A 25,969-nucleotide genomic window follows, 5' to 3' on the forward strand; every position below is an offset into this window, starting at 1 on the left:
CTTTAAAGAGCAATGCATGACATTTCCGGTAGTATTCCGGCTCTAGCTTGCTAGCTTGACGTAATTGTATCTCTCTAGTCTCTGCCGGGTCTTGTTCACATCTTCTCACATTGAGTTCTCCATCCAAACAGGCATTAATGTGACATAATTCACCACACTAACATTAAAAATATCAGTCAAGATGCAATATAACGTTTATTGCAGAGGAGAACTAACAAAGAAAGGTTGAAGGTTGGAAAACAAGCGAATGGGAACGAAGCCCAGGCTAAATCATGACAGTCGAAGCCCATTGGTGGACGTACATCACATGGATGAAATTAAACTTCCGGATCCAAATTATTATACGTTATAACATTTCCAATGTATCCATGCCAATAAATTAAAAGGTTCACAAATAAAATTAAATATTAAATAAATATAAACATATTTTGTACAGAAAAAAAGGAAATATCTAATAGAGGAAACCATGTCAGACTTTATTAAAGTTGCTTTTCATTTTACATACAATTAAGAATTACATATTTACAAATATACACAGATATGTCTCATTATAATGTCAGTATCAACACCATAATCAGTAGATATACAATAGGAAATAAGGGCAGTGGTTGTGCTGCAATATGCTGCATAAAAATGAAAAAAAATATATATATAACCCCTCTGATCTCTCCACTGTCCACACACAAATACAAATACAAATAATGCATTAATTTTATTGTGTGATCACAAATTACAACACTGACATGTTTAGTGCCCGTGTCAGCTTTCATAAGAAGGCAGAAAATAAATACTCTTGTAATATACAACAGTGCCTAGTAAAAAAAATACCTGCCCGATTCAAAGCTCTGACGTGAACTGAGGAATAACATGCCAAGAAAAGCAATGCTTTACAGACAAAGACATGATCCTCACCATGGTATACATGCTCTTGAGGAAAACAATTTGAAGTAAAGGGAGGACACATCTGTACAAGTGTAAAATTCACTACTTACATAAGCACATAAAGCCAGCCACAGTGTATTACCTCACAGTTTGACACTGAATGATCATTTCCTAGAGTGGACATGCATTTCAAAATGACAAAAACAATTATGAGCACCAATCGTAGCTAGAGTGGGATTAAACAAAACCACAATTGTGTTTAGCATGGCTTTGACAAATACAGCAGTCCTAGTGGTGGGTGGGTGTAGCTGCTTTTAGCGCAACATGATCGTGCTTCAGTGATTAAAAACAAGGATGTATTTAAGTTTTCAGAACAGCACAAATTATGTGATAAAAGGTGCAGGTTGGCAACAGAGCGCTATCAACCTATCACCAATATTCTCATTTCCACTATAAGGCCCAACATGGTCAATCAGGGCCACAATGGTGTGTAATTCACACCCAAAGTTAGACTTATGTCTAACGTTTTAATTTGGCTCTACCGTGACAATTACTCAGTAACTACAGTACAGTGTTGAGTAAGCACACATTGCTCTTGGAATGGTGGCACAAACATGTTGAGCAGGTCTCGATCTTGGTCAGCCCTGCTTGTAGAGAGAGGGAGGAGAGTGGCTACTGTCACATGCCTCAGCGGGGCTGGGAGCTGAGGATAAGGACAAAGCCTGCTTTTGTTGGTGCAGTGCAGAGTCCAGGTAGGTGAGGTGAACAGCCATGTCACGAAAACAGAATATAAATGTACAAAACTGTGAGATTTATTTGTGTCTACTGGACTGGTCTGGCCAGGTTTTGTCAATCTTGGGTTGGAGCTTTAAACCACTGGTAACCACAAGTAATAATAATGACCACATGTAATATATGTCTTGGTTTAACAGCCTTTCTGGGAGGTTCGTGACATACACCTTGCACCAAGCTACATAAAAATGCAAGAATGCATACACAAACAAAGAGGTTTAGTCGACATCAGCAGGTATGCAGTCACACCTGCTTGCCCACACAACGTCTTGGGCTTCCTGAGAAATAAATCCAGAGTAGTTCAGAGACAAGTTACATCAAGAAATAAGTTGTTTCAAGCTGCTGCTCACTTTGGAGCTGATTTGCAAGTGTAGCAGGAGAAGTGCAAAACAGTTTACCACTAGGTGGTGCTGTTGGTTCCTGTTTTTTGTAGTAAATTACCACGAAAAAAGAGTTAGGGGAAGCGCTCATTAAAAAAAATTGCACAAATACATCATTTAAGTGTCCAGTGTGTAAAATTTGGGTGAAATTATTTTCATTAGTCAAAAATGTAATTTCTAAAATGAGCCTTTTACATAAATATATGTATAACAGCAGTAAGGGTGTCACAATTGTCCAAATCCAAGTTGTTTTCATTCGTTACGTCTACGTCCTTATGATGCATGCAGAGATGTGCTTTGCTACATGAGCATAACATGCGTTTACTGGTTGACAACGTTTGCACTGTCGACGTATGTGCTCACGGGATACACAAAATATTTCCACAACAGTGATTCCAGAGAAGCGGGGGGTTAGCTTGATGCGTTGCTAAATCAGTAGTTGCTGTGGTTGCTATCAGTTGGCAGCTGCTTCGGGTTAGCGGGATGAGATAACGTGAAGTTGTGTTTCAATGGCTACAACCACAACACTGTGTTTTTCCCCTCTGGCGAGACACACTGGGGGCGTGGTTAAATCCTTGATTCCAAGCTTTGCTTTCGAGTAAAGGTCGTGATTGTGACGTCATTTCAATCAATATTGGTTTTAGCGAGATTGTGACACCCCTAATCAGAAGGCAGGTCAGCTTAATGGAGGCTGCCATTTTGTATCTCCGTGTTTTTAAAGTAGGCCAGAATGGACAAACTAAACTTCTTTTCACTCTTGATGCTAAGTGAAGGCTACATAGGTTCAACAACACACTTGGAAGAGAAGAGTGAGATGATAGTTATTGATTTGATATATTTTACACACTGTACCTTTAACAAAAGCCCACTGCTTTGACACCACACACCTCAGGAATTTAAAGGGCCAGTGTGTAACATTTAAGTGAGTTTAATGGTACTTGACGCATGTTTATAAATATTTAAATTTGTAACCTTAGAATAAGCCTTGTGTGTGCTTTATATAAAATGTTGTCCTTGCTCTATGGAGGCCAACATTTTGTCCAACCCTGTTTCAACTGAAGCCCAAAATCAAAAGTCAGCCAGTGTGTACATTTCGCATTTTAAAGCTGGAGCTTACTATGCAAGCAAAGAAGAATGACAATTACTGACATCCTCTTGTTGGATGTCAGTAATTCTTACACACTGGACCTTAAACAATTGGTGTGATTAAACATAAAAAAGGGAGAAAAAAATACTTCAAACTACATGCACTGAACCTTTGCGCTGTTCAATGATACTATGATAGTTTTTTTTCTTTTTGCGTGTTGCAGCCAGCTGCCAGTTTTCACAGTGTACAAAATTCCTTGTTGATAATCCTGACACCTCATGTTTAGTGCAGATATTTGAATTTCTTTCAATGCTACATAATCACATGGGTGGGTGTGGTGTTTAAAAACCTGACAGGAGGTGATTGTACATTCAGAAACTTATTATTTGAATCTTCTGTCCCTGGAATGATCAATTCTATTCTTGTTTTTGAGTGTGAATGAGAGTATAATATGGCTTTTCATAACACTTTTTAACATCTGCAGACACAATGATGTTCTGCTTTTTGGTTGTGAGCAGTGGTGTATGTGTGTCCTCCTGTCAGCTTCAGGTTCTGTGACTCCACCTGCAATTGATTCTGAGTTGAGGGACAGAGCGAGTCCTGCTCTCAGGTCAGGGTTTGATGTCAGAAAAGCTGGTGTAGGTCTCACTGCAGCTGGAAGATGTGCTGAGATTCCCAGAAACGCTGCCATCTAGAGGACAAACAACAATACAGACAGTCAGAGTCAGGAGTGATGCTGGCAGTGACTCAAGAGGAAGAACATATGAAAAACAACCTGACTACCTGAGCTGCTGAGTGACTGTGTTGACTTGGACCCTGAGATGAGGCTGAGGAGGTTTGACGCTGCAACCCAACCCTCCTTATTGCTGCGAAGATTCCTCACAAACCTAACACACAAACAAAAAGACATTAGCTCTCAATATTCGTTATATACATAGCTCCAATTTGAAAGCAGGAATCAAACTGGCTGTTATCATGATATATGTTAATATGATACTTATTTTCTGGAATAAAAAAGAAAAGTAGATGTTTACCACTGCCCATCTTCTCCTTTTCTAATTAGCTGGACCACATCTCCACTCTTGACACACAGCTCCTGAGGTCCCGCCTTCTCACAGTCTACTACCACAGTGTACTTTCCCAGCGCCTAACAGGAATCAAAGGTCACCCAGGTCAGTTAGTGAATCATACACCATGTCTTGTTTATACCTTTTTAAATAACACTTTATTTTGGTTTTTCATTGTTAGTTGTTAGTAACCATCGGGTTTTCAGTATCATGTCAACAGATAATCAGTATTCAAGTGACATACAATAAACTAACTGTCAAGAGAGGTTGTGCTCTACAGATTCTAACCCTATACAAAGGTGTCTGTTGCATACGAATGCTATTTCTTCAGTGTTATTAACCATCATGTAACTAGCTCTCTGTAGATTGAGTCAGATCTACTTCTGATTTGTGTGTCACTTGAAAGTTAACAGGATCGTGTCAACACATGTCTTCTGTGGTTAGTCCAGTTGTTACAGTTAACCACAGAAGATGGCTGTGACCTGGATGACTTAGAACCTTTACAGAAGTGTTACCAAGTATGATCAATTCTTAGTTAATTATCTGTTGACAATATGTTTATTGTCAAGTAAACATCAAATCACAGATTAGTTGATTATCTGTTGACAGATATGGACTAGAATGGAAACTACACTTTCATCTGTAATTGTGTGTCAGGATCATCAAACTAAAGTGAAAAACAGTTGCGAAAAGAGGATAATAAAGAACTGTCACCTGATTATCTGTTGACATGATACTGAACACCTAGTAGTAGAGAGTCAACAATGGACTGTCAAAATAAAGTGATTGTTCATGCTCACCAGCTTCTTTCCTACTTCATCGTCAGGGTCAGAGTTCATGGGATCCTCGCCGCTGGAGTAGCCATCATTCTCCTCTGAGGCATCAACAGAGAGAGACACCTTGCTCCATCCTGTCATGGTTGGTGGAGTTAAAGAGTGGTGGGATTCACGTCACAGAGGGAAAAAAACAAACAAACAGAATGCGTGACATGAGGAAGCATGAAGGTAAATCTGCACAACACTAGATAATGAAAAAGTTGTAGAACAAAGAAAATGACTGCTGTCACAGGATGTTCATGGAAACTAAAATGTTATTATTTTATAACATTTTATTTATTATAAAAATAACAAAACAGAATACCACTTGGAAGGAAACTCACTCACATAGTATCACGTTCTTACTGAGGACGTTCATAGACATATGAATTATAATTTGTTCATTTTTGCAAACACATCACTTAGTGATAGTGAATTTGACCTCTGCATTTAATCCACCCTTTTTACACACCAGTAGTGAACACACACACGCCAGATGCAGAATCAGTGGGCAGAACCTGAGCCTTGCTCAGGGGCATCCCAGCATTTGACCCATCTTGGGATTTGAACCAGCGACCCTCCAGTTACAAGCCTAATTCCTTTCCTTTTGACCATGTATTCCCTAGTCCCTTACCCTAACTGTAACCATTATGATTAAATGCTAAAGGGGAAATTGGGGGCAGGCTAACTGTCTGTTAGTGGAAGATCAGTCCTCAGAATCAGGAGGTCTTGCAAAGTCTTGGTTCTCACAAGAAACATGAATTGCTTCCCAACGCTACACACACCCATACCCCCAACCAAGTACCACTATAATAAAAGATCAACACAGTACTAGTGTTATTTTAGATGTTCAAGAACTGAACAGTGAGGATAAAGAGTTCGAAAATGGATGGAACGGTGGTTACATAAAAATATGTAGTCCGAAACTGTGGGGGGAGCTCTGACCTTAAACTAACCATAAACCCATCCTAATCATACAACATGGCTTCACCTTAAATTGTAGTAATTTATGTTGGGGATGTTTGTAACCATAATGTGATTTAGGTCCCCATAACATGAGTAAAACCTGGAAAACACATACACACACACACTCATAAGAGTCAGATTGTCCATTCCACCTGAAAGATCAACAGACAAGTAGAAAAAACAGATTTGATTGGTGCTCTTTCTTCTCAATGTTACACAACTGAACCCCACAACACCCATGGTTAGAAGAGAGAAATATCAAGTTGACCTCATAAAAAAGGTATTCTGGTCTTAATCTGAGGCTTAAATCATATTTTCCAATGATTTCAAATATAATATCACCCTCTATTTTGATGTAAGACAATAAGCCTCAATACAAGTCTTAAATGACCTGGATTGCGGATGTGTTTGATGCATATATTATTAAAAAAAATCAATCATGACCACCAACCACAGTAAACAGCCAAACTGGCTGACCATCAGAGTGGCTCTGTACTTTGCCGCCTGCTCTGTAACAGACCAGACGTACTCATCCATTTGACTCTGACAAAAGAGCCAGCAGGTCATCAGTGAAATGGCAGTGTTAGCCTGTTAGTTAGTTGGGGCATTGTAATCAGGAGGTGAAGGGTTTTTCTTCCACAACAGAGATGGGATCAGCAAAGTACATCAACCATTCCGTTCAATGTTATGACCTGTAGATGAAGCTAGACATATAAAATGTGTTCTATTGTGTACTGAGAGAAAAAAAAGGATCTATCATGGTTGAGTCCCATTTAACAAGTTCAGATGTGTATATCTCAGCGATCTTAACAAATCAGGCTCTTAACAGAAGGCTGTCAAGCTTATGTAAGACGGTAATAGCTACAAGCAGGTTATGTTCCTTACAGATCCAGAAAGTCTTCTGGATACAATGGATTAAAATATAAAAACCTCTGGTGGTGTTGTGTATAATGCAGGTGACAAAGTGTCTAAGCCTTGGCAGAGGTCTGTGCTCTCTGAGTGATTATCCTTCAAACTGATTTGACTTGCAGATTTTTCTCTCTACACTCTGATGGTGACTTCAAGACAATGGGTTAAAGAACAGCTCCGATGTATATTAGACAATAAAATACACATGATGGAGAACAATCTCACAATGATACTGCGATGATGGTTGGGATGATGAATAACGGTCCTCTGTGAGAAGACATCTAGAAATCTCCTACAATGGGACAGAAATATACCTTTGAACCCAAATGGTGTGGGATCACTCTTGACCAAGTGCTGTTTGGAGCCATGTTCAGGGCACAAGGCGGAGCCTGGCCACACGGGCAGAGAAACGTGAAGAGGAAGAGGAGGAGAAAGGTGAGGAAGAGGGCAAGCTGAGAGAACTAAACCAGAGCAGTGCTAGTGCTTAAATAACTTGAGGAGATGTTGACATCCTTTTAGCATTAAAAGAACCAGAATTTTAAAATTAGGGATGGCACGATACCCCCTTTTTTGTGTCCGCTACCGATATCTCAAACTTGAGCATGTATCAATGTTAACAACACATTTGTCTCATTTCAAGCTATTTCAAAGACTTAATTCGAGAACTTGTATTGGCTTTTATGGTTCATAGCTCACCTCTTATGCAGTGTAGTGTCACAAATTAATTTCACACATCAATCTACTGGTTGTTCTATGGTTTGTAGTTAAATATGTTTTTGCTTGATTCAGGGTTCCCACACCTTGGTTGACACCAAATTCAAGGACTTTTCAGGAATTTTCCAGGATCAATTCCCTCACAATCAAGGACCAAATGTGCTTAAGATGGGAGCCTCTTTGCACATGGTGTCCAATTTTATTGATTTGCAGCAGCTCTGGCCAAGTGATTGTCCTTGGGATCTTGGGCAAGCCAGTCTTTGTCATTTTCTTTGGTGAGCCAGAGGTCTTGGAATTTGCATTTCCAGGCATCATGTATTTTACTCTTCCGTGTTTAGCATTATTCACTCATTGTTCTGCATGGAATCACTCGTCAACAGTGCCCACAACACTGCTAGTAATAACAACTCAATGTAACTTCTTCTTAAAAATTTTCAAGGGCCTTGAATTTTTTTCACAAACTTTAGGGATTTCAAGGACCCATGGGAACCCTGTTAATTTTGGGGAATCTTTAAATGCTTTGATTGACTTTCTATTTGCCAAAACCACACTAAGGTAAGGAAACTTGCTGAATATAATAGCCACAAATGCTTACAGAAATGCACCAACATTTGACAAAAACATATTTACCCTAAAAAAAAGTGTTGTAATATGTCCAAAAGTCTTAAACCCAAGAAAACAATGTATTGTTTTGATTAATCTAGTCAATTAGGAAAAACTGAGCTGAAATGCAAAGAAAAATTATCTTTTTTTGGAGGGAAATTAACATTATTCATTCAGAAAAACTAATTTGTTCCCTTCTTTCAGACGAATGCAGTATGCTTCATTGTAATCTGGTTTTATCAGTTAACAAGACAAATAAAACTTTTCGTTAGGCACTGTGTTGCTATTGTAAAATCTTTATGTGTTGCTACTGTTTTACCTTTTGGACTCTTGAGATTGCTGAAGCCCTGCAAAGTAAAACGCTTTTTAGCCACTGAGGATCTGTCAGTGGTCGGACTGGTCACTTGTTCCTCTGAAAGTGATGGTTCAAAAAGGGAAGCAGGCAGAAGGGAAAGGAAAGCGTTGTAATGAGAGAAATGATAGAAGAAAGAGATAAAGAAACAGCACATGTAGATGTTGATGTGAAAGAAGGAGTCAGATTAGTTTACAGTGAGCATTTCAGCCTTAGATTGTGTCTTTCCCTGCAAGACAATTCAGCATTAATGAAAACATTCACCTTTGTGTTTTGGTGAGGATGAGGTGTTTGCGTCTAAGGTTAGGCTTGGCTCCACCTTCTTCTCGTCTTGTTTCTTCTGGTTCTTCTGACCACTGCTACGAAAAGGACTAGAAATAAAAAGAAACATGAAGATGAATCAATGAATAAGGGTGTGTTTGTTTGTTTGTTTGTGTTTGTTTGTCTTCAGTGTGTTGAACTAACCTGAGTGAGTTGGAGGTGATGTTGCTGGAGGGACTCGGGGAGTCTAAGCTCTTCTGTTGACTGGCATCTAGAACACACAACAGTTTACTGCAGTTTGTAATGGTAAAAGAAAACAGATTGACCTTCAGACTCAATTTGACTTTTTTTACAGTATAGAGCACTTTTCATTCATTCATGAAATGATACCCTAACTCTTGGGGAGAACAAGCCCAGCTGACACAGGGCGAAAAGTGGGGTCATACCCTTGGTCATGCCAATTTAGAGTGTTCAGTTGACCTCTGCATGTTTTTTAAAAAAACCTTGCGCACACGGGGAGAACATGCAAACTCCATGCAGAACATGTTACTGTAAATTCACATCTTTTTACGTGTTACATTGGGAAAGTAAAATGACAAAAACTTTTATTTGTAACAGGATATATAACTATATTACCATCACTTACCCCCAACACTGATTAACAATGCTGTACAAGAGTGTGTGTGTACCTCTACAGGCTTTGAGCTGCTGCGTCAGAACTTTACGGATCTCGTTCACCCATGCTGTTTTAATCTCTGGATTAGGAGCCTAGATTACACAAATAACAACAAAATATAAACCACAAACAGAAAACCGAGCAGGGATTAATCTTTAATGAAACTCAAAGTTCTGATTTAATTGCCATTCATATAGCGGAGACTTGTGCAACTGGGAAATCTCACCTGGACTATGAAAACCTCTTCTCTGGAGTTACACCAGATTTCAAACTTCTTGTTGTCACCTTTAGCATTCTCCGTTATACCCACTGCACTCATCTGGGAGTAGAAAAGCAGGAGGAGAGATGTCAAGTATCATTAACTGCAGAGGATTTTGGACAATTATTGAGCCCTCTCATTTGAGCTTACACTGAGGGAGTGTTTAAAGCTGTAAGACGGAGCTTTCTCGTAGCCCTCGCCATTCTCCTCTCTCTTTTTACAGAAGAGCAACGCCTTTTCATGCAGAAAAAGGTGTCTCTGCATGGGCTTGAACCGGGCCAGGTCCTTGACCTTGGCATGACCCTTTTTGTGCTCGGTCCACACGCTGAAGGATCCTTGCATCAGCAGACGACCAAGCTCTGACAGGTTACCCTGAACAAAAGAATTTTAAGACACCATTTACTCCATAGCTTCCCATATCACCCTCTAACTTATAATTCTGTGCATTTTGATTAAACTTATGTGATATTAATATGAGTTGATGTAATACAATTCTTTGTTTAGAGAGAATATTGTCTTTCAAAAGTGACCCATATTTACACTGGTTAAAGCAGAACTATGCAGGATTTATACCCAAACTGAAAAGCTTCTGTGTCATAGTGATTGTTAAATGGCTTGTTCCTGGGAGATTGGGCATTGTCTCCACTCCCCTTGAAAACCAGCCTTGTAAGATCAGGTGCTGCTGCTGGAGGTCAAGAGGTCTCACAAAGTCTCAGGTCTCATGAGAAATACAGATTGCTTCACTGTACTACACACCCACACCCACAGGTACTGGCAATAAGATCAAGGCAGCATTAACATTATTTTAGATGTTCTTCATGGCAGAGCCAGTGAAAAAGAAGCAAAGAAAACTGTTGTTGGAAGATTCATGGACAAGGAAACGACACAAGTAAACATGGCTTTTTTTCTCTGTAGAGAAAAAGGCACAAAGCAACCAGGTCTGCAAAGTTCTGCTTTAACAGGGAGAAACCATGTAGAGTGGACATGGCTACTGACTTGAATATGGTTAGCAGGCAGTGAAAGTGAAAGTGGTGGTTTTATGAAGTTTAGAAATCCTCACCTGAAAGGCTTAAAACGGCATGAAACCTCAGCATGAGTGCACTGGCCTGAGCCCACATTAAAAATAACAGGACTCGCAAGTCACATTGACAGGTAATAAAATAATATCTGTCCACTTAGATGGCAGACTCAAATTCACAGATCTGATTCATATGTGATTTATTTCCACATATGAATGACGCCTGAAACCGATCTGGCGACATCTGCGTACACTTTCATGGGTCAAATTTAATTTTGTGCCATACAAAATCTGAATTGGGTCACTTGCACCATGCAGGGTAAATGAAATCATAGAAAACTGCCTATTCTACTTCCTCAGAATAAGTTAAGTAGCATCATCAGTCCAACCTCATATCCTGTGATGGCGATGAGGTGCATGGAGTCATTTACAGCTTTCAGGATCCCCAGAATCGAGGAGAGAGCTTCTTGAAGGTCATTACAGCTGTCACAGCCTTTACTGTACTTCAACAACTCCTGCAAAGACAGAGAGGAAGTAGAACAAGTAAACACTGTCTTCACACTCACGCAGATTCACACGACTCACCTTCAGTAGTAGCTGGTACTTGGTGATTCTCTGGACAGGTTTAAGGAGGTAGGAGTCCAAACCAAGTTTATGTTCCAGCTTCTTCTGACACTCCTGATTCACAACACACAAATCAGTTGAGATAACACAGGGTTTATTGTTCCTGTGAGCCATGTAAAGTGTCAAAAGGTGAGAGGCTGACCTGGAAGAAGGCACAATCCGAGCACTGTCTCCACAGGCTCTCAGAGCGAGGTTTGTTCTGGCAGTACGCCTCATAGATCTGCAGGTCCTTCATCTACACAGAGACAGAACACACTTTTTTATTCCGATTTCTGCAGGGTTTGTAAGGCAAAGCCTGTTTGTTAAAAATTGTGAAAACAAAAAGATATATGGAAGAGGAACTTACACGTTCTAAAAAGCAGCGCCCCACCAGTTCAGGGCAGTCAGTGTACGCTTCCAGTTCCTTTAGGAAAGTCCTAGAGACAAAGGTAAATGCTTAGAACATGAATTCAAATTTGAGGTAAGCTATTACTATACATAACCAAGATGATGCAGCCTACTTTGCACAAATTAAAGAATAATAGAATAATGATAATAGAATCATGGTGCCAGACCAGTAGCTACAAATAAATGAAACTGAGGAGCTGATATTATGTACCAAGCAGGAGCTAAAAAAAAATGGGCGTGGTTGATGGCCAACTGATAGAAAGTGTAGAACATTCACTGATAACACAGAAATTAACCTTAAGAAATGTTCTCTGTGCCTACACCTTCTAAGAAACTCAGGGGGCTTGGTGTAGGAAAACACATTTTAGAACAGGTGTACAAAGTCTTTCCTGTCCAGTAAGACCACATCAGCTGCAAGAATAAAAAACAAGCTTTCTAAAATGGTGTCAACAGCAAACAAAATAATTGGTAAACCCCCAAAATCTTTGTAAATACTTTCTACTGAAAAAACATGGAAAAAAAGTAAGGAGTATCCTGAGGGATAGCTCCCACATCCTAAACAGTCAGTTGGAGCCTTTGAGCTCTGTGAGGTGCTATAGAGTATAGTGCTATAGAGCTCCTCTGGCAACTAAATACAGTATGTACTGTATAACAAAAACTCCCTCATTCCAAGTGCAGGTATTCTTAACTCCACAAGTGACCACTAAGCTTTTAATCCACAGCTGCAGTAAAGAGCAGTTTTTAATGTAATTTAACCCTGTCTGTGTCAGTTTTAGTGGTTTGTTAAATAAATAAATAAATAAATAAATAAATAAATAAATGTTTCACTTTCTCATGTCTTTTACAATTGTCTCTAATTTCTTTCTCGTTTTTATAACAATCTCTTATTGTATTCTATTCATATATATGTATATATATATATGTATATATATATATACAGTACATACATATATTTATATATGTATATATACACATATATTATATATATTTTTTATATATATATTTATTTGTTACATATAACAAACCTTTTATGAAATTGATAGATTTCAGACATGTTGCCAAAGAGGACATCTTTCTTGCTGAGTAAGGTACTGGGGATGAGGTGAGCCATGGCAGGGTTATCCATCTCTGCTGCATAGCCCTGCAATGTCATATTGTGCACATAGTATCAACACATCAACACCTTTAGTATCACATTCAGAGAGAGGCTAATGTGGAAAAGAGACACTTTCATTTTGTTATTGATTAGCTGTTGATTGGCACTCACCTCCAGCACACACAGTAGCTCCTCCACATATGCCCTCTCTGTCTCCAGCAGTTCATTCATCACATGACTGGAGTACACACACAGAAATATAAAACTAAGCTGAGTTTAATACCATTAAAATGAACTCTCAGGATGACCTTTGGCCCCTTACCGCCTAAGCACTGCCAGGTTTTCTTCTTCTCCTGACAGAGAGGTGTGTCTGGTGCCAATGTTATGTATCGGAGACTCCACCTGGGAACACACATACAGTATTTATCACCACACATGAATCTAATCAAATGTGTGAGTGAGCGATTCAGTGAGCAAATTCTTTGATCATGCATTCACCTTTTTGCAGATTGCATTATCTGCAGAGTTTCTCCTCTCTTTTCTCTGTAGATCTGATGGACCAGAGAAAATAATGTTTTTCATCCCTTTACATCACTAAGCAAGAATTATGACATTGTAGCATTATGCATGAATCGAGGATTACTGGGAGAGGAATGTGGGGACTTCACTTCAGGTCTTGGTGCGACTGGCTGGACTGGCCTAGTCTGTTTGGCGGCGAGTTTCTTCAAACTGATGCGTCTCTTCTCGAACATCTCCTGGACAGAGGTTTGCTTATGGAAAACTCTTTCTACCTGGTCCTGATGGAGACCAAACAGAGCACAGATTAATTCCAAGATAACTTTTGTCTGGAGGAAACATGATTGTTAAAGCCTCTTGCGACTGACCCTGAGCTGTGTGGTGAGAACTGCCTCGTACTGGCAACAGATGGCGCCATGGTCAGTGAGGGTGTGTAATGCTGCTGTGTCCAGGTATCTTTCTAGTTCCTGCAGAGCTGCTTCCGCTCCATCCTGAGACTGGCAGCGATCTACAGGCTGGCTGGCCAACAGGAAGATGCCCTCCTCACACCACTGTGATGCCTTAGTTAGAAATTGAATACCGACACAAGCTATGAATATTTCTCATGACATGGAGGAATTGTGTCACAGTAAAGCTCACAGCATTATATTCTGTTATCACTCTTACCTTCTCTAGAGCGTGGTGAAGCTCCATTGCTTTGAGTAGCAGTTTTTTCTTTCTCCTCAGTGTGGAGCTGATCTCTTCACACACTCCCCTTAGCTCACTGCACTTTGGCCTGATGGAGTCCTCAGCATAGTGAGAGTTCTCGATCAGCCTATCTCCATCACAGGCCAGGGACAGGGCATGGTCCAGGATGTCCTAATGAAACACATCAAAGATGTCATTTCTTAAATCATATGTGAAACGTTTTTCTTTTTAATCGTCCTCATTTGACTCCACCTCTACTGTATGAAGTGTGGTTCATTGCGTCTTTCCACAATGAGTGGAAGACCAGGTCAAGACATTGTCAACTTTAACAGTGAAAGATGAAAGTGTGTGTTTCCTGAACCATGTGAGCGACAGGATGAATCAGTATTGTATCCTTACAAAAGCCTTGTCCTCATGGCTGCTGAGCTCTCGCAGGACATGTTCAGCATGGGCAGGGTTTACGCTGACCTCTGAGAAACCCGACAGCCTCTCTGATGTCGCATCAAGCTCGTTGCGCACCTGGAGACACACACGCTGTTAACCATGTAGCTCAGCTGTGGGTGCGCCTGAGTGACTGCTCAAAACTGCCCATGTACTCACTTCACGGAAGTGCTGTTCAAAAAGGCGCAGCTGCAAACACTGTTCCAGCTTACTTCTATGACGCTCCCAGAAATCATCAAATGCTGTCTCTGTTTCGTCCAGCTGACCAAGGAGTCTGAGAGGAAAAGAGGAGGAACGATGGAGTGATAGAGTAGATGGATGTATAGACCTCCGGTAGGTGACATCACACAAACGAGGTCACGCTATTTTGGCAGGTAACAACGCTGTTCACATCCACAGGCATATATAATGGGCAGCATATGTACCAGGCAATATGTCAGGCAACCTGTCTCGTCACCAGTTGTTTTTATACAAAGTAAAGATGGTGGATCGATGTGGTGAGCCAGGATGCTGAAGCAGTCAGTGACAGGCTAATCTAAGAGGATTTTACTGAATCATTAAAACATCCAGAGGAGGGCAGAGTTGGATCACTGCTATAAAACACATTCAAAATGATGGTAGAAGACGGAGTGATGAGAACCCACAGACAATGAAGTCCTCTTGTATAGTGATGCTTCATATCAGGTAGCCTAGTCTTGTTAATTACAACGGTGATGTTTGCATCCAGATTCACAGCCTCTCAATTGGCAGTTCAGTGTAAACTTAGGGAAAGCATAACTTAGAATGATGGTTGCATTTTGCACTTCTTTGCTGAAGTTGAGGATGAAGTTGAAGATGTAATACTGCAGGTCTAAAATAATGTTTGCTGTGGCTGTTTCCATACTTGTGAAAAAAATTGTACGGATCAGTTATAATCAGTCTGTCCGTTTCTGTGATATATTGCTTGATCGCTGCAGATTTAAAGTGCACAGTGAACACTTAAAGCTTGAAACTGGTAATGGTGCCGTTCATTTTTCAGGAGTGACATCAATCACGTGACATCCAGAGCTCTATTTATTCAGTCAAAATTACATTTTTGGCAAATCCCTTATTCCCTTAATCTACCTCTGTACTGTAGCCACATTCTCCAGCTCATCTTGGGTCATACTGTATTCAGTGTCTGTTTGGAGGGGTTCATTGATGCAGTCCAACAGTCGTCTGCCTTGGGACAGTGCCACCTGTAGGTCCTCCTGCAATTCAAACAAATCATAGTGGTAATGACCCTGAAAATGCAGAGTTTCTCCTCTTCACACATACAGTATTATGTAAAATAGACATAAAATAGTGGCTGAAAAGAATGGCATCTGTGGAGAAAGGTATACAAACAGTCTCTCCAGTCTTCTGTTCAGGATTTTAAGTTTGTCTAAAGTATGGCTTGATGATGCACGGGAACTTTAGTAGTTTACCAACAGTTTACCCTTTCTTTTGTGAGTAACTGCACCTGCTCCTACACTGCTGCCTTTGCTATGCAAGCAAGCTAGGACACCTCTGAGAGCAAGACTATAGCTAAACCAGCTCTGTGTTTGTGTACAGTCTGATGGTAAACTGCAATTAAAATAAATATTCTATACAAACACTGATGAACAGTGATGTTTGCAGACTCTGGTCCCCACTTAAGTGAGTAAACCAGAATGTGTGTGTGAAATTGCCTTAGGAGGAGAGGACAGAACTCCAGCATACACAGACTCATATACTTGCTGTAAGTAGGGCTAAAGCATGGTTAACATTGCTTCTCTACATTTTTGTTTTTTATACATTGTTTTTTATACATTTATATTCTGTACCACTGATCGCCACCTGAATAAACTGCCGTTGTATGTGACTGTATCAGACCGGTGACGGTATGCTCCGGAGCTGGCGATCAGTCAGATACAGCGGCAGTTTAGGCAGCTCGCTGCTCACTGCTGGCGATCAGCTGTGGTGATCAGCAGTGCTGTCCCTATGTCTTTTTAAATGATTTTCACAGAGAGTGCAGCACCACTGATCGCCAACATAACACCGCTCTTCCTCCCTCAGATGCACTCTCGCAGGGACAAGGTGGAGCTCTCGAAGTAAACTTACTGGTGGGGCGGTAACATTCGTGGTGAAATGCGCATGCTGCCGTCATAAGCGCAGGGAATTCAACATGGAGTGTTTTACCGCCTATACTTACACTAGTGGGACCACGAAAACATGACTGAGAATTGTTTTTCCACACTTTGACGACTGGTAGGGCCTCCAGAGTCCCAGATATAAGTATTAAAATGGTTAAAAAGTTGATTTTGCATAATATGTCCCCTTTAATCATTCAAATTTGGTAACACATTTTTCTGTGGCGTGTCAAAACATTGTTTTACTTTAAACACTAAAGCTCATGACATTTGCAGATAAGAAGCAACAGAAAAGCCCATCTGACCTTCATTTTGTCCTTCTTCAGTGTATGTGTGTGCAGCAGGTTGGTAGTGGCCTCGGCATCATTGGGTAATTCTGTTTCAGCGAGCTCGGTGCCAAACGCCTGCAGAGTCTGAGCCGTGGTCTTCACCATGAGGGCAAAGGCCTCGATTGCCTGCAAAGGAAAATACAGTAGAAGAGAGGATGTTCACTCTCCAGAGAAACACACAAACATAGATAAAGAGAGGATAAAAAGTGTAAATGTGTGATTGGTGTATATACAGTGCGGTGAGAGATCCAGCTGTCATGGCAATATTCCCGTGTTCCTCCCAGCTCTGTGGTCAGTTGTCCTGGGTTGATATAAGCATGGAGCTCAGTCACCGAACTCAGCATCACAACCTGATTAAAAAAACACACAGAGACATATTGTATATAAGGAATATGCAACAGAGCAACACGCAGAGAACAAAGAAAAAGCCTTTTACTACATACAGAATAAAAATCATATATTTTACTGAAATGATTCTACTTTGTTTTTAGCATGAGCTGTTCAGGAGTTCTACAGGGAGTAACAGTCACTTTGATGATTCATTCAGTGAGTCACAGAAATACATGCTTTATATATAGGGCCAGATTAAGGACGGACACATGCAAACTGATCAACAGACACCTTCATTTTGAACTCATCCTTGTTGAACTTGAACAAGAAGTCTGACAGAGTCCGCTGGAACAAAGTGGTGGGGCGCAAAACCAGAACCAATTGCAAGTTCCCTGGAAATGAGCCCTGAGAGAAAAGCACGAGAGGTCGTCATCAGTTGTGGAAATAGTCTGCCATTTCACACTTATATATTTGCTTTTGTATGTACATTAGCGCAATATTGTACATTTTTTGCCAACAAACTAACAGAGAGGTCAGACAAAGACAGTTAGTGTCTTGAGATGTGTGTTATAGTAATAATTCATAATCTATTGGTGACTACATTCTCACTGACACCAATAAACTGACTATTGACCTTATTCTATTTTGATAATTACATGAGTTGATTGTATTGCTATTCATGAAAATGCAGTCACTGTCATGATTAATAGATCAACTTGCTTAATGCTAAAGTCCCATTTTGTACCCTTCAAGGGTCTATACTCAACAAAACTGAATATAAATTGCAATTTTTATTCCGATTGCAATTTTTGAGTTACCAAACTCAAATCTTGCTTGGAAATTATGACAAAAATAAGACTATTGTAAACATCTTGAGTCAGACTCTCTAAAAAACTAGGGACCAAGTCTGAAACCTTGGCATGGTGACAGACTCAGATTTAACCTTCAGCTTAAGAACATAAGTTGATTCATGCTTTCATCTCAAGTCGACTTGAACGGTCGACTTGAACGGTCTTTTGACTGGACTCCCACAAAAAAGCATTAAACAGCTCCAGCACATTCAGAACGCTGTAGCTTGAGTTTTAACCCTTGGATGCACAAGCTATCAATACCTACACTCTTCCAAGAGTGGGGTCAAAAATGACCCCAATTAAAATCAATGCGTTTTTGCAATAAACTGGGTTGTTATTCTTCAAAATCTTTAAAACGAAGAGTTGTAATATTTTCATATTCCATATTCCAGGTATTCCTTAACTTGTTTGTGACATGAGACCATTTGCATTTTTATTTATTTTTTTCATTAATTTTAAGAAATTGCAGTTTTTGTATCACTACCCCACTCTTCCACAAGTGGGGTCAAAAATGACCTCAAGCAGATCCTATGGAATCTTATATGAACCTTTAACTCTGACTGTCCCACTTATACATCTGATGTCAGCAGTCTCAGCACTCAGGAGGTCGTTTTTACACAGCAACATACATGTAAGTATTATCTCAATTTATGAACCACCATGAGGAAATGTTTTTATTTTTATTTCTAAATTGTTTTTATTTTTATTTCTAAATTGTTTTTATTTTTATTTCTAAATTGTTTTTATTTTTATTTCTAAATTGTTTTTATTTTTATTTCTAAATTGTTTTTATTCAATTGTTAATATTTTTATTTCTCCAATTCTTACTGTTAAATGTTTGTTTCATGTAAAGCACATTGAGTTGCCTGATGATACATAAAACTGCCTTGCCTTGCCTATTGGCATGTTTCCACCCCCCCAACTTGCCTCGTCTCGGCTCAGCACAGCGCAGTCAAGTTGTGTTTCCATGAGCATAGTACCTGGTATCAGATACTTCTTTTAGTACCTGCTCTGGTGAGGTTCCAAAGCAATATTAAGAGTGACGTTGCCAGACTGCCGGCCACTGATTGCTCAGAGTGCCGACACATGAATCAAGCCAAACATTGCTGAACTGTAGATCAGTTAAAAGACTTCACAATCCTAAAAAGTGGGTTCATCTTCAACAATTACCAGGGAAATGTCTAAAATCTCAATATTTAACAGAGGAGTCTGGTGTATTAAGCGACAGCACTGATCGCGACCGGTGAGCGACATCACAAACCCTATCACAATCCAGTGACTGTGTCAGACGGAGTCGGTGCTCTGGTCATGGAGGAAGTACTGATCCCAATGATTCAGTTACACTGAAAACAACTGAAAACAACTGCTTTACAAGTCACGTGTAAAACGAAGTCACGGCAGTTTCATGCAGCCGTGCAGTGATAACTCCGCCCACGTTGAGTAGGCACTATTTTTGTACTGGGACCATAGTGGAGAAGGGCCATAACAGGCTATGCCACATGCAAGCTGCAGCTGTGGACAGACTGATTAAAAAAGCCAGGTCCTTGTCCTTGACCCAGTGGAGGTGGTAGAACAGAGGAGAATGACTGCCAAGCTGTCATCTCTGATGGACAATCTCTCCCACCCCCTACAGGACACCCAAACAGCACTGTGCAGCTCCTTCAGTAACACACCGAAACATCCAAAATGTCTGAAGGAGCGTTATTGCAGGTCATTCCTCCCTGAAGCTGTTAGACAACACGTAAATACTTTATCAAACCCATACTGTATATATTATGGAAACTGTCTATAATGTACATTGGTTTTTTTGTATGTACTTTTTTGTATGTTTATTATTTATTATCTTTATCTTTTTTTTATTAGGAAATAATTTCAATACACAAATAAACAACAAAGGGTAAAAGAGAGAAAGTGAACTCAGGATAGATCAGGGGGACTCCAAAAATAGCAATGACTGGGTAGGGTGCAATATCACTATCTAGAACTAAAGATTTATCTTTAATTTACTACTGTTTACTACAGTGACAATGTCAATGTCCCATCTTATCTTAAGGACTGTCTTAAAGATATCATTGAAATATCCTATAATAGATTCACAGATCGGGTTACATGGATGGAGTTATTTTTTATTCAATTAAGAGAAAGTCTTGGTTTAATATTAAAGCTACTGACAGTGAAGCTACAGCCCTGAACATCCATGAAGAGATTTTCCCAGGGTTTAATGCCCACTAAATCTCCCACGGTTCATCACAGTTGTTCCCCTGTCACACTTTCACCCAGACTGCAAGGTAATTGTATTAGTCCCATGACTTTTGAAATCGTTTCTGTTCCTCCACCTCCACAATAACGGGCTACAAGCATAACAATTGCCTTTACACAGACAGACAACAGCCCAGGAGGCCACTCAGCTAAAAGCCTGTACTGGTTATTGCTGCCTCTAAAAGTGTGGATAAATTGCGCCAACCTATTAAGCATCATAAATCGATGTAGGGTGACTTGTACACACACAAGCACATACACACAGGGCCACAGACAAACGTTCTCGATGTGTGAAAAGGTCATGAAATGTTCTGCAGTGTTATTGCAAACACCCTCTACCATCTCAAAGCCAATATTAATTACAATCTTTCAGAACATCTCATTAAAAATATAAGGGACTTACACCACACACACAATGTTGTGCTTTTATGTTAGTGCGGACAATTATTGACATGATGCAATCCTTTTAACATCACAATTTAAACGTCTAAATCCTCAAAAAAAGCATAAATGTTCTCACTCTGTAAGGTCTTTAGCTCCGAGTATGGCTGGTCCTCACAAAGATATAAGTACAAACACACACACAGGTTCTTGCAGGTATTCTTTTTAGAACACTGCATTGACTTCCATTAATTTGGACAGCCTTAACAATATTACATCAAACCCTATCCATAACCAGTTAATGTCCAACCCTAACATTAACCCAGTTCAACTGTTATTTCTAAACTTGATCAGTTGCTCAGAGGTTCTGCCTTCTTTCTGCAGGGTTTGGTCAAACAGTCCTGAAAATGTACCAAATACACACACACCCAGCTTTTCTCCTGTCATGGATCACCTGCATGTTGTTGTCATGGAAACAGTGAAAGAGACACTGCATGATAGAACTCTTGCGTGTGTGTGCTTGTATTTGTTATCTCTTTAAAACCCTTTCTGACATAAACGCAGTCCAGTAGTCCTCATGGAGACCAAAACCCTGATCCTAATGAGGCAGAAGTGGTTACATAAAGGGCTAAGATTTGAAGTGTGTTTAGGTTATGGTTAGAGATATACATTGACTGGTTATGGTGAAGGTCAGGGTAAGGGACTAATGTGTGCATGTGTGTGTGTAAATTACCTATAGTATGTATACTTAATGAAAGCAAAACGGAGCTGAAGTCTTTGTGTCGCACACACGCACACACACACATGGGGGAGATACAAAGGTACATGTGCTTTTCTTTCACTGTTGGAAATTTTGATTAACTATTGTGCTCTTCAGATGTGAGTCGTGGTTCCTTCCCAATTTCAGTTGACTGTATATTTTAAATAACATGACACAACACATTGCACATATATAGAGGATTGCATTAACAGATAATTAATTAATAAATATGCATAATGTATAATTGCAATTTATTTAGCAACAGCAAGATCAACAGCATTAAATACAACATACAATAATAATATAATGCATAAAGTATTATATACATAGTTGAGAAGATTCTTCCACCATTAAGACGTTAATGAAGAGAAACTGAAAAAAATATATTCTTGTAATTTGAATCCATTTAATTCAATAAACCCTGAGAGGTCTTGACGTTATTTGTACCTCTGCATTAACATGACAATACACACATGCTGCAGAGTGTATCCCCCTGACACACACACACTCACACACACACACACACTGCTTTTGATGAGGAAGCAGAGAGAGAAAATTCTTCAGTCATGTCCTCTAATGACATGCACACTGTGCTCTTGGGAGTTGGGCAGACACTACATTAAACCACCTCCCTCCACATGGCCGAACCCCCTTTTCTTTGTATCACACTGCTTTTGCTTTTAGACATGAAACATACCCCAATTATAAGAAAGAGACTTGTTTTGAATATTGACTGAGTGCTTTTTTAACTGATGGTCTGTTAAAACATGATTTAAATAGTTCTTTTTTTGTATCCTTATGTGTCTTCACCCTGTAGGCATGTTGCTGTAGAATGCTTGAATGGCTGCATGTTTATTACCCTAAATCACAAAAATTGTATTACTCTAATTAAATTCTGGTATTTTAATGGATCAACAGTGATATTTTGGAGGAGAAATATGAAGACTGCTAATAAACCAGTGTAGATATGTTTAGGGGTTTAGTGTAATCATTGCACCAGTTCACAAGAATCACAATCATTGTTGCTTATTTCATGGCGACCACCAACTCATTTTTATTTACTACTACAGTGCAATGCAGCCTATGCGAAAACAAACATGACAGTGTGAGAGCATCAGTGTGTCTGCTGTATACACTGATTTACAGATTTACATGACAATACAGTCCACGCTTCTGCTTTTAGGTGGGTAATGAGCAAATGGCAGCAGTTGACCTTGAACAGCCTAGCACATCTCACAGGAAGAAGAACAACCAGTAAGACCGCACATCCTTGGTTGATGGACAAAGCAAGGAGGATACAAGGACGTCCACCAGAAGGGACAGAACTCACCACCAGCTTGAAATGCCTTTAGGTTATCTTATAATTCACACTCTCTGCCTTGGAATAAGGGGGCTGTTTTTCCAGAGTCTGCTGGTTCAGATTGAATTTTTCACCGATCTTCTTATACACATGCTCCCCCCTACCAACTGTAAAGAGATGAAAGTCTGGGTCGAGACCCACAGTTGGGTCACGGCTGGGAGATTTATTTTGGGTCCCAAATTTGCTGAATTTTCCCAACCTTTTAGTTGAGATTTCTGTGTATGCATTAGTGTTTTAAAACCTTCTACTGCATATAACTTCTTTTGATTTTGTGCTCACATCAAATTGTCCAAATGTGATGTGGATATTTAATTTCTCAAAGTTTTAGATTTGATTAGATTTTAATATGAATACAAATACGAATGATTGAACGGCCATTTTCTAGTCCACATTCACATAGATATAGATGGACAGTAGGATTTACTGATAACAGTATATTCCTTTTTTCTTTGTGAACCAACCAACCATTTTTCATTTTTAAAAAAAGTCATACCAAACACTGGCCTTTCTGCAGGGAGTTTGCATGTTCTCCTTGTGTGTGTGTGTGTGTGTGTGTGTGGGGTTCTCCGGCTTCCTCCCACAGTCCAAAAACAGGCAATATGGGGATTAGGTAAGCTGGACACTTAGGTGTGACAGTGAAAGTGAATAGTTGTTTGTCTCTATATGTGGCCCTGTGATGACTGACAAACTGTCCAGGGTGTACCCCGCCTATCGGCCAATGTCAGCTGAGATTGGCACAGCACCCCCCTCGACCCTCATGTGCAGGATAAAGCGGTAGAAGATGATGGATGGATACCAAACACTCTCTTAAATATATGAAACCCAAGTAACCAGCTAGCTTCGCTCAGCTTAGCCTGGCTTTGTCCAAACCTGCCCACTATTACCAGACTTTTCCTTACTATTGCTCCTTTGATCCACATCGACAACAATGAAAGAAAATAAAGATAAAAGTGTAAAAGCAATGATAACAAAGTGCTGTACTATGTTGCACAGAGGTAGTCAGAGTAGAGTTTAGCAGCATGTTAGCAGAAGTTGCTCAGCAGGATCTCTACTCCTCCCTCCTGCTGAACACCTCTCTCCTTTTGAGTATCCTGCTGTATACTTTGCTAAGTGAAAGGTAACATGAGATAACTCTAATGCAGTGTTTCCCAAACTTCCAAAAATGGCCACCCACTTTTTAAACATGGCAAAATATTGTGACACAAATCACAATAGAAATGGCGAGAAAGTGCATGATGTTGTGACCTATTTTCAGTCCTATAATAAGGAATTGGTAAATTGTTTGGCAAATGAATTAGAACTTATTTTTATGGTTGTTAATAAAAACAGTGGTTCTCAAAGACTGGGTTTGTACCCACAGATGGGTCACAGGAGATTTGTGACCCATCTAATAATTTACCAATTCATAATTGTATTAAGTGATATAGATATGGCTGTAAATTAGTCATTACTTGTAATGTAAACTAAAGGAAAATGACAGTCTACTGCTTGTTACAAGCACAACACAACATAGCCAGTTCCCTGAAATCTGTTAGCAGACTAAGTTTACAAGCCTGGTTAGCCACATTGTCAAATTCTCTATTATATTATATATATTTTTTACGTTTAAGAAGATCTGGGAATTTGGGAAGACCACAGAGGCTTTACTGACCTAATTGTCTACAGTATGTGACATGACAGCCATGACGCTATGCTCTCTTTTGGATACATACGCTGATGCCGACTCAGGATTCTTCAACTGGAACTAACTAAACAAAATAAACTGCCCCCACTATTCCATTTTTCAGCACCCTTCCCTTGGGGTACCAGAGTAAAATACTGGCTCCACCCACAACAGTCAGCTGATTGGGCAACAGAAAAATGTCACTCCCTGCAGCCGGTGTTTCTTCAAAGCCTGCACTCTATACTCACAGAAAGCTTGTCGACAAACCGAGCTGCTGGATGTCTGCCATTGTTGTCTGTTGTGTCGCGCACATTACTTGTTTGTTGTTTTTCTTTTTCTTGTAAAAGTAAATTTATTACATTTAGCAAAAAAAGGTTTATATAACAAATAAGGAATCAAACCTTATCTTTATTTTAAAATTTTAGATTTTCAATTGAATATGGAAAGAACAAATGATACACAGATTAATCTGGTTGGGCAGATGTTTTCACTAGTTCAATTACTGCCACGGTAGACACTCATTCTTCGAAACACCATAGGGAAACCATTAAGCTTCTTTGTGATCAGTGAGCAATTACCATATATTAGCATAAATCTGCATGTAGCATAATATAGGATGAGCATCTCAACAGCAGATATGATGAAGCTTTGTCCAGATGTTGACAGAGGTGGTTGATGGTGATTCACAAATGGACTAAAGGGTGACAATGCAAGGACTTTTCAGGGGGAAGTGGAGTAAAGTAGGATATTTTAAGAGATAAATGATCAACGAAATTAACCGTCAGCTTAAATACTAAATTAGATGTTCCTGTCAGGAACATCTACACATTTTTTTATTGTGTCTGTCTAACACACACAGCAAAGGATATAATTTCATAGTTATATGCAATGCCTGCATCTTTGGCTTCAACTAACTCAGCATCACGTGCATGCCACATTGCCTTGCATATCCTCTGTTTATTGGTACAACTGTCTTTAGGCATGCACAAGCAGCTCGTTTAGCAACACTAAAGTCACCAAATCCTGTTAAACTACTTGTTGAAGAGTTTTGTAAATAACAGACAGATAGATGTTCTTTGAATGCTCCTTTCATACTATAATTCGATGCTTGTGTTGGCTCGACTCATGTGCATGTGACACATCAAAGTGACACTACAGCATGTTATGGGGTGGAAGGGTTTACAAAATCTACGGTTTGCTAAATATCACGGTTTCAGTTTTATTTTGAATACATATACTTACATACAAATATGTAAGTATATATATACATAAAACACATATATGTGTGTTTATATATATGTACATATACTTACATATCAGCATCAAATCTATAGCTTAATAATCCATCTTTTACTGATTTTTAAATCAGATATTC

General features: G+C 39.6%; 1 protein-coding gene across 4 annotated transcripts in view; it reads right to left on the reverse strand.

Annotated features, from left to right (window-relative positions):
* Window positions 1-455: 455 nt before the first annotated feature.
* mcf2la (mcf.2 cell line derived transforming sequence-like a) overlaps window positions 456-25,969 on the reverse strand; it is a 60,073-nt gene continuing 34,559 nt past the window's right edge. For 3 of the 4 annotated variants that reach the window (XM_044019239.1, XM_044019240.1, XM_044019242.1), the window contains 28 exons: window positions 17,612-17,725; window positions 17,224-17,340; window positions 16,967-17,116; window positions 15,637-15,761; window positions 14,692-14,806; window positions 14,491-14,610; window positions 14,071-14,262; window positions 13,773-13,964; window positions 13,532-13,685; window positions 13,387-13,439; window positions 13,211-13,290; window positions 13,060-13,126; window positions 12,818-12,933; window positions 11,752-11,821; window positions 11,548-11,640; window positions 11,367-11,459; window positions 11,171-11,296; window positions 9,914-10,135; window positions 9,731-9,823; window positions 9,518-9,596; window positions 9,033-9,099; window positions 8,832-8,938; window positions 8,535-8,627; window positions 7,213-7,287; window positions 5,009-5,118; window positions 4,176-4,288; window positions 3,925-4,028; window positions 456-3,832 (listed from right to left, as the gene is read on the reverse strand). In XM_044019239.1, coding sequence (XP_043875174.1) covers window positions 3,753-3,832; window positions 3,925-4,028; window positions 4,176-4,288; window positions 5,009-5,118; window positions 7,213-7,287; window positions 8,535-8,627; window positions 8,832-8,938; window positions 9,033-9,099; window positions 9,518-9,596; window positions 9,731-9,823; window positions 9,914-10,135; window positions 11,171-11,296; window positions 11,367-11,459; window positions 11,548-11,640; window positions 11,752-11,821; window positions 12,818-12,933; window positions 13,060-13,126; window positions 13,211-13,290; window positions 13,387-13,439; window positions 13,532-13,685; window positions 13,773-13,964; window positions 14,071-14,262; window positions 14,491-14,610; window positions 14,692-14,806; window positions 15,637-15,761; window positions 16,967-17,116; window positions 17,224-17,340; window positions 17,612-17,725 — 3,120 coding nt within the window. In that variant the 3' untranslated portion in view covers window positions 456-3,752. The remainder of the gene's footprint in view (window positions 3,833-3,924; window positions 4,029-4,175; window positions 4,289-5,008; window positions 5,119-7,212; window positions 7,288-8,534; window positions 8,628-8,831; window positions 8,939-9,032; window positions 9,100-9,517; window positions 9,597-9,730; window positions 9,824-9,913; window positions 10,136-11,170; window positions 11,297-11,366; window positions 11,460-11,547; window positions 11,641-11,751; window positions 11,822-12,817; window positions 12,934-13,059; window positions 13,127-13,210; window positions 13,291-13,386; window positions 13,440-13,531; window positions 13,686-13,772; window positions 13,965-14,070; window positions 14,263-14,490; window positions 14,611-14,691; window positions 14,807-15,636; window positions 15,762-16,966; window positions 17,117-17,223; window positions 17,341-17,611; window positions 17,726-25,969) is intronic. The other variant, XM_044019241.1, reaches the window with a different exon arrangement.

The sequence above is a fragment of the Solea senegalensis genome, linkage group LG2 (assembly GCF_019176455.1).
Source record: "Solea senegalensis isolate Sse05_10M linkage group LG2, IFAPA_SoseM_1, whole genome shotgun sequence".
In the NCBI taxonomy this organism is placed as follows: domain Eukaryota; kingdom Metazoa; phylum Chordata; class Actinopteri; order Pleuronectiformes; family Soleidae; genus Solea; species Solea senegalensis.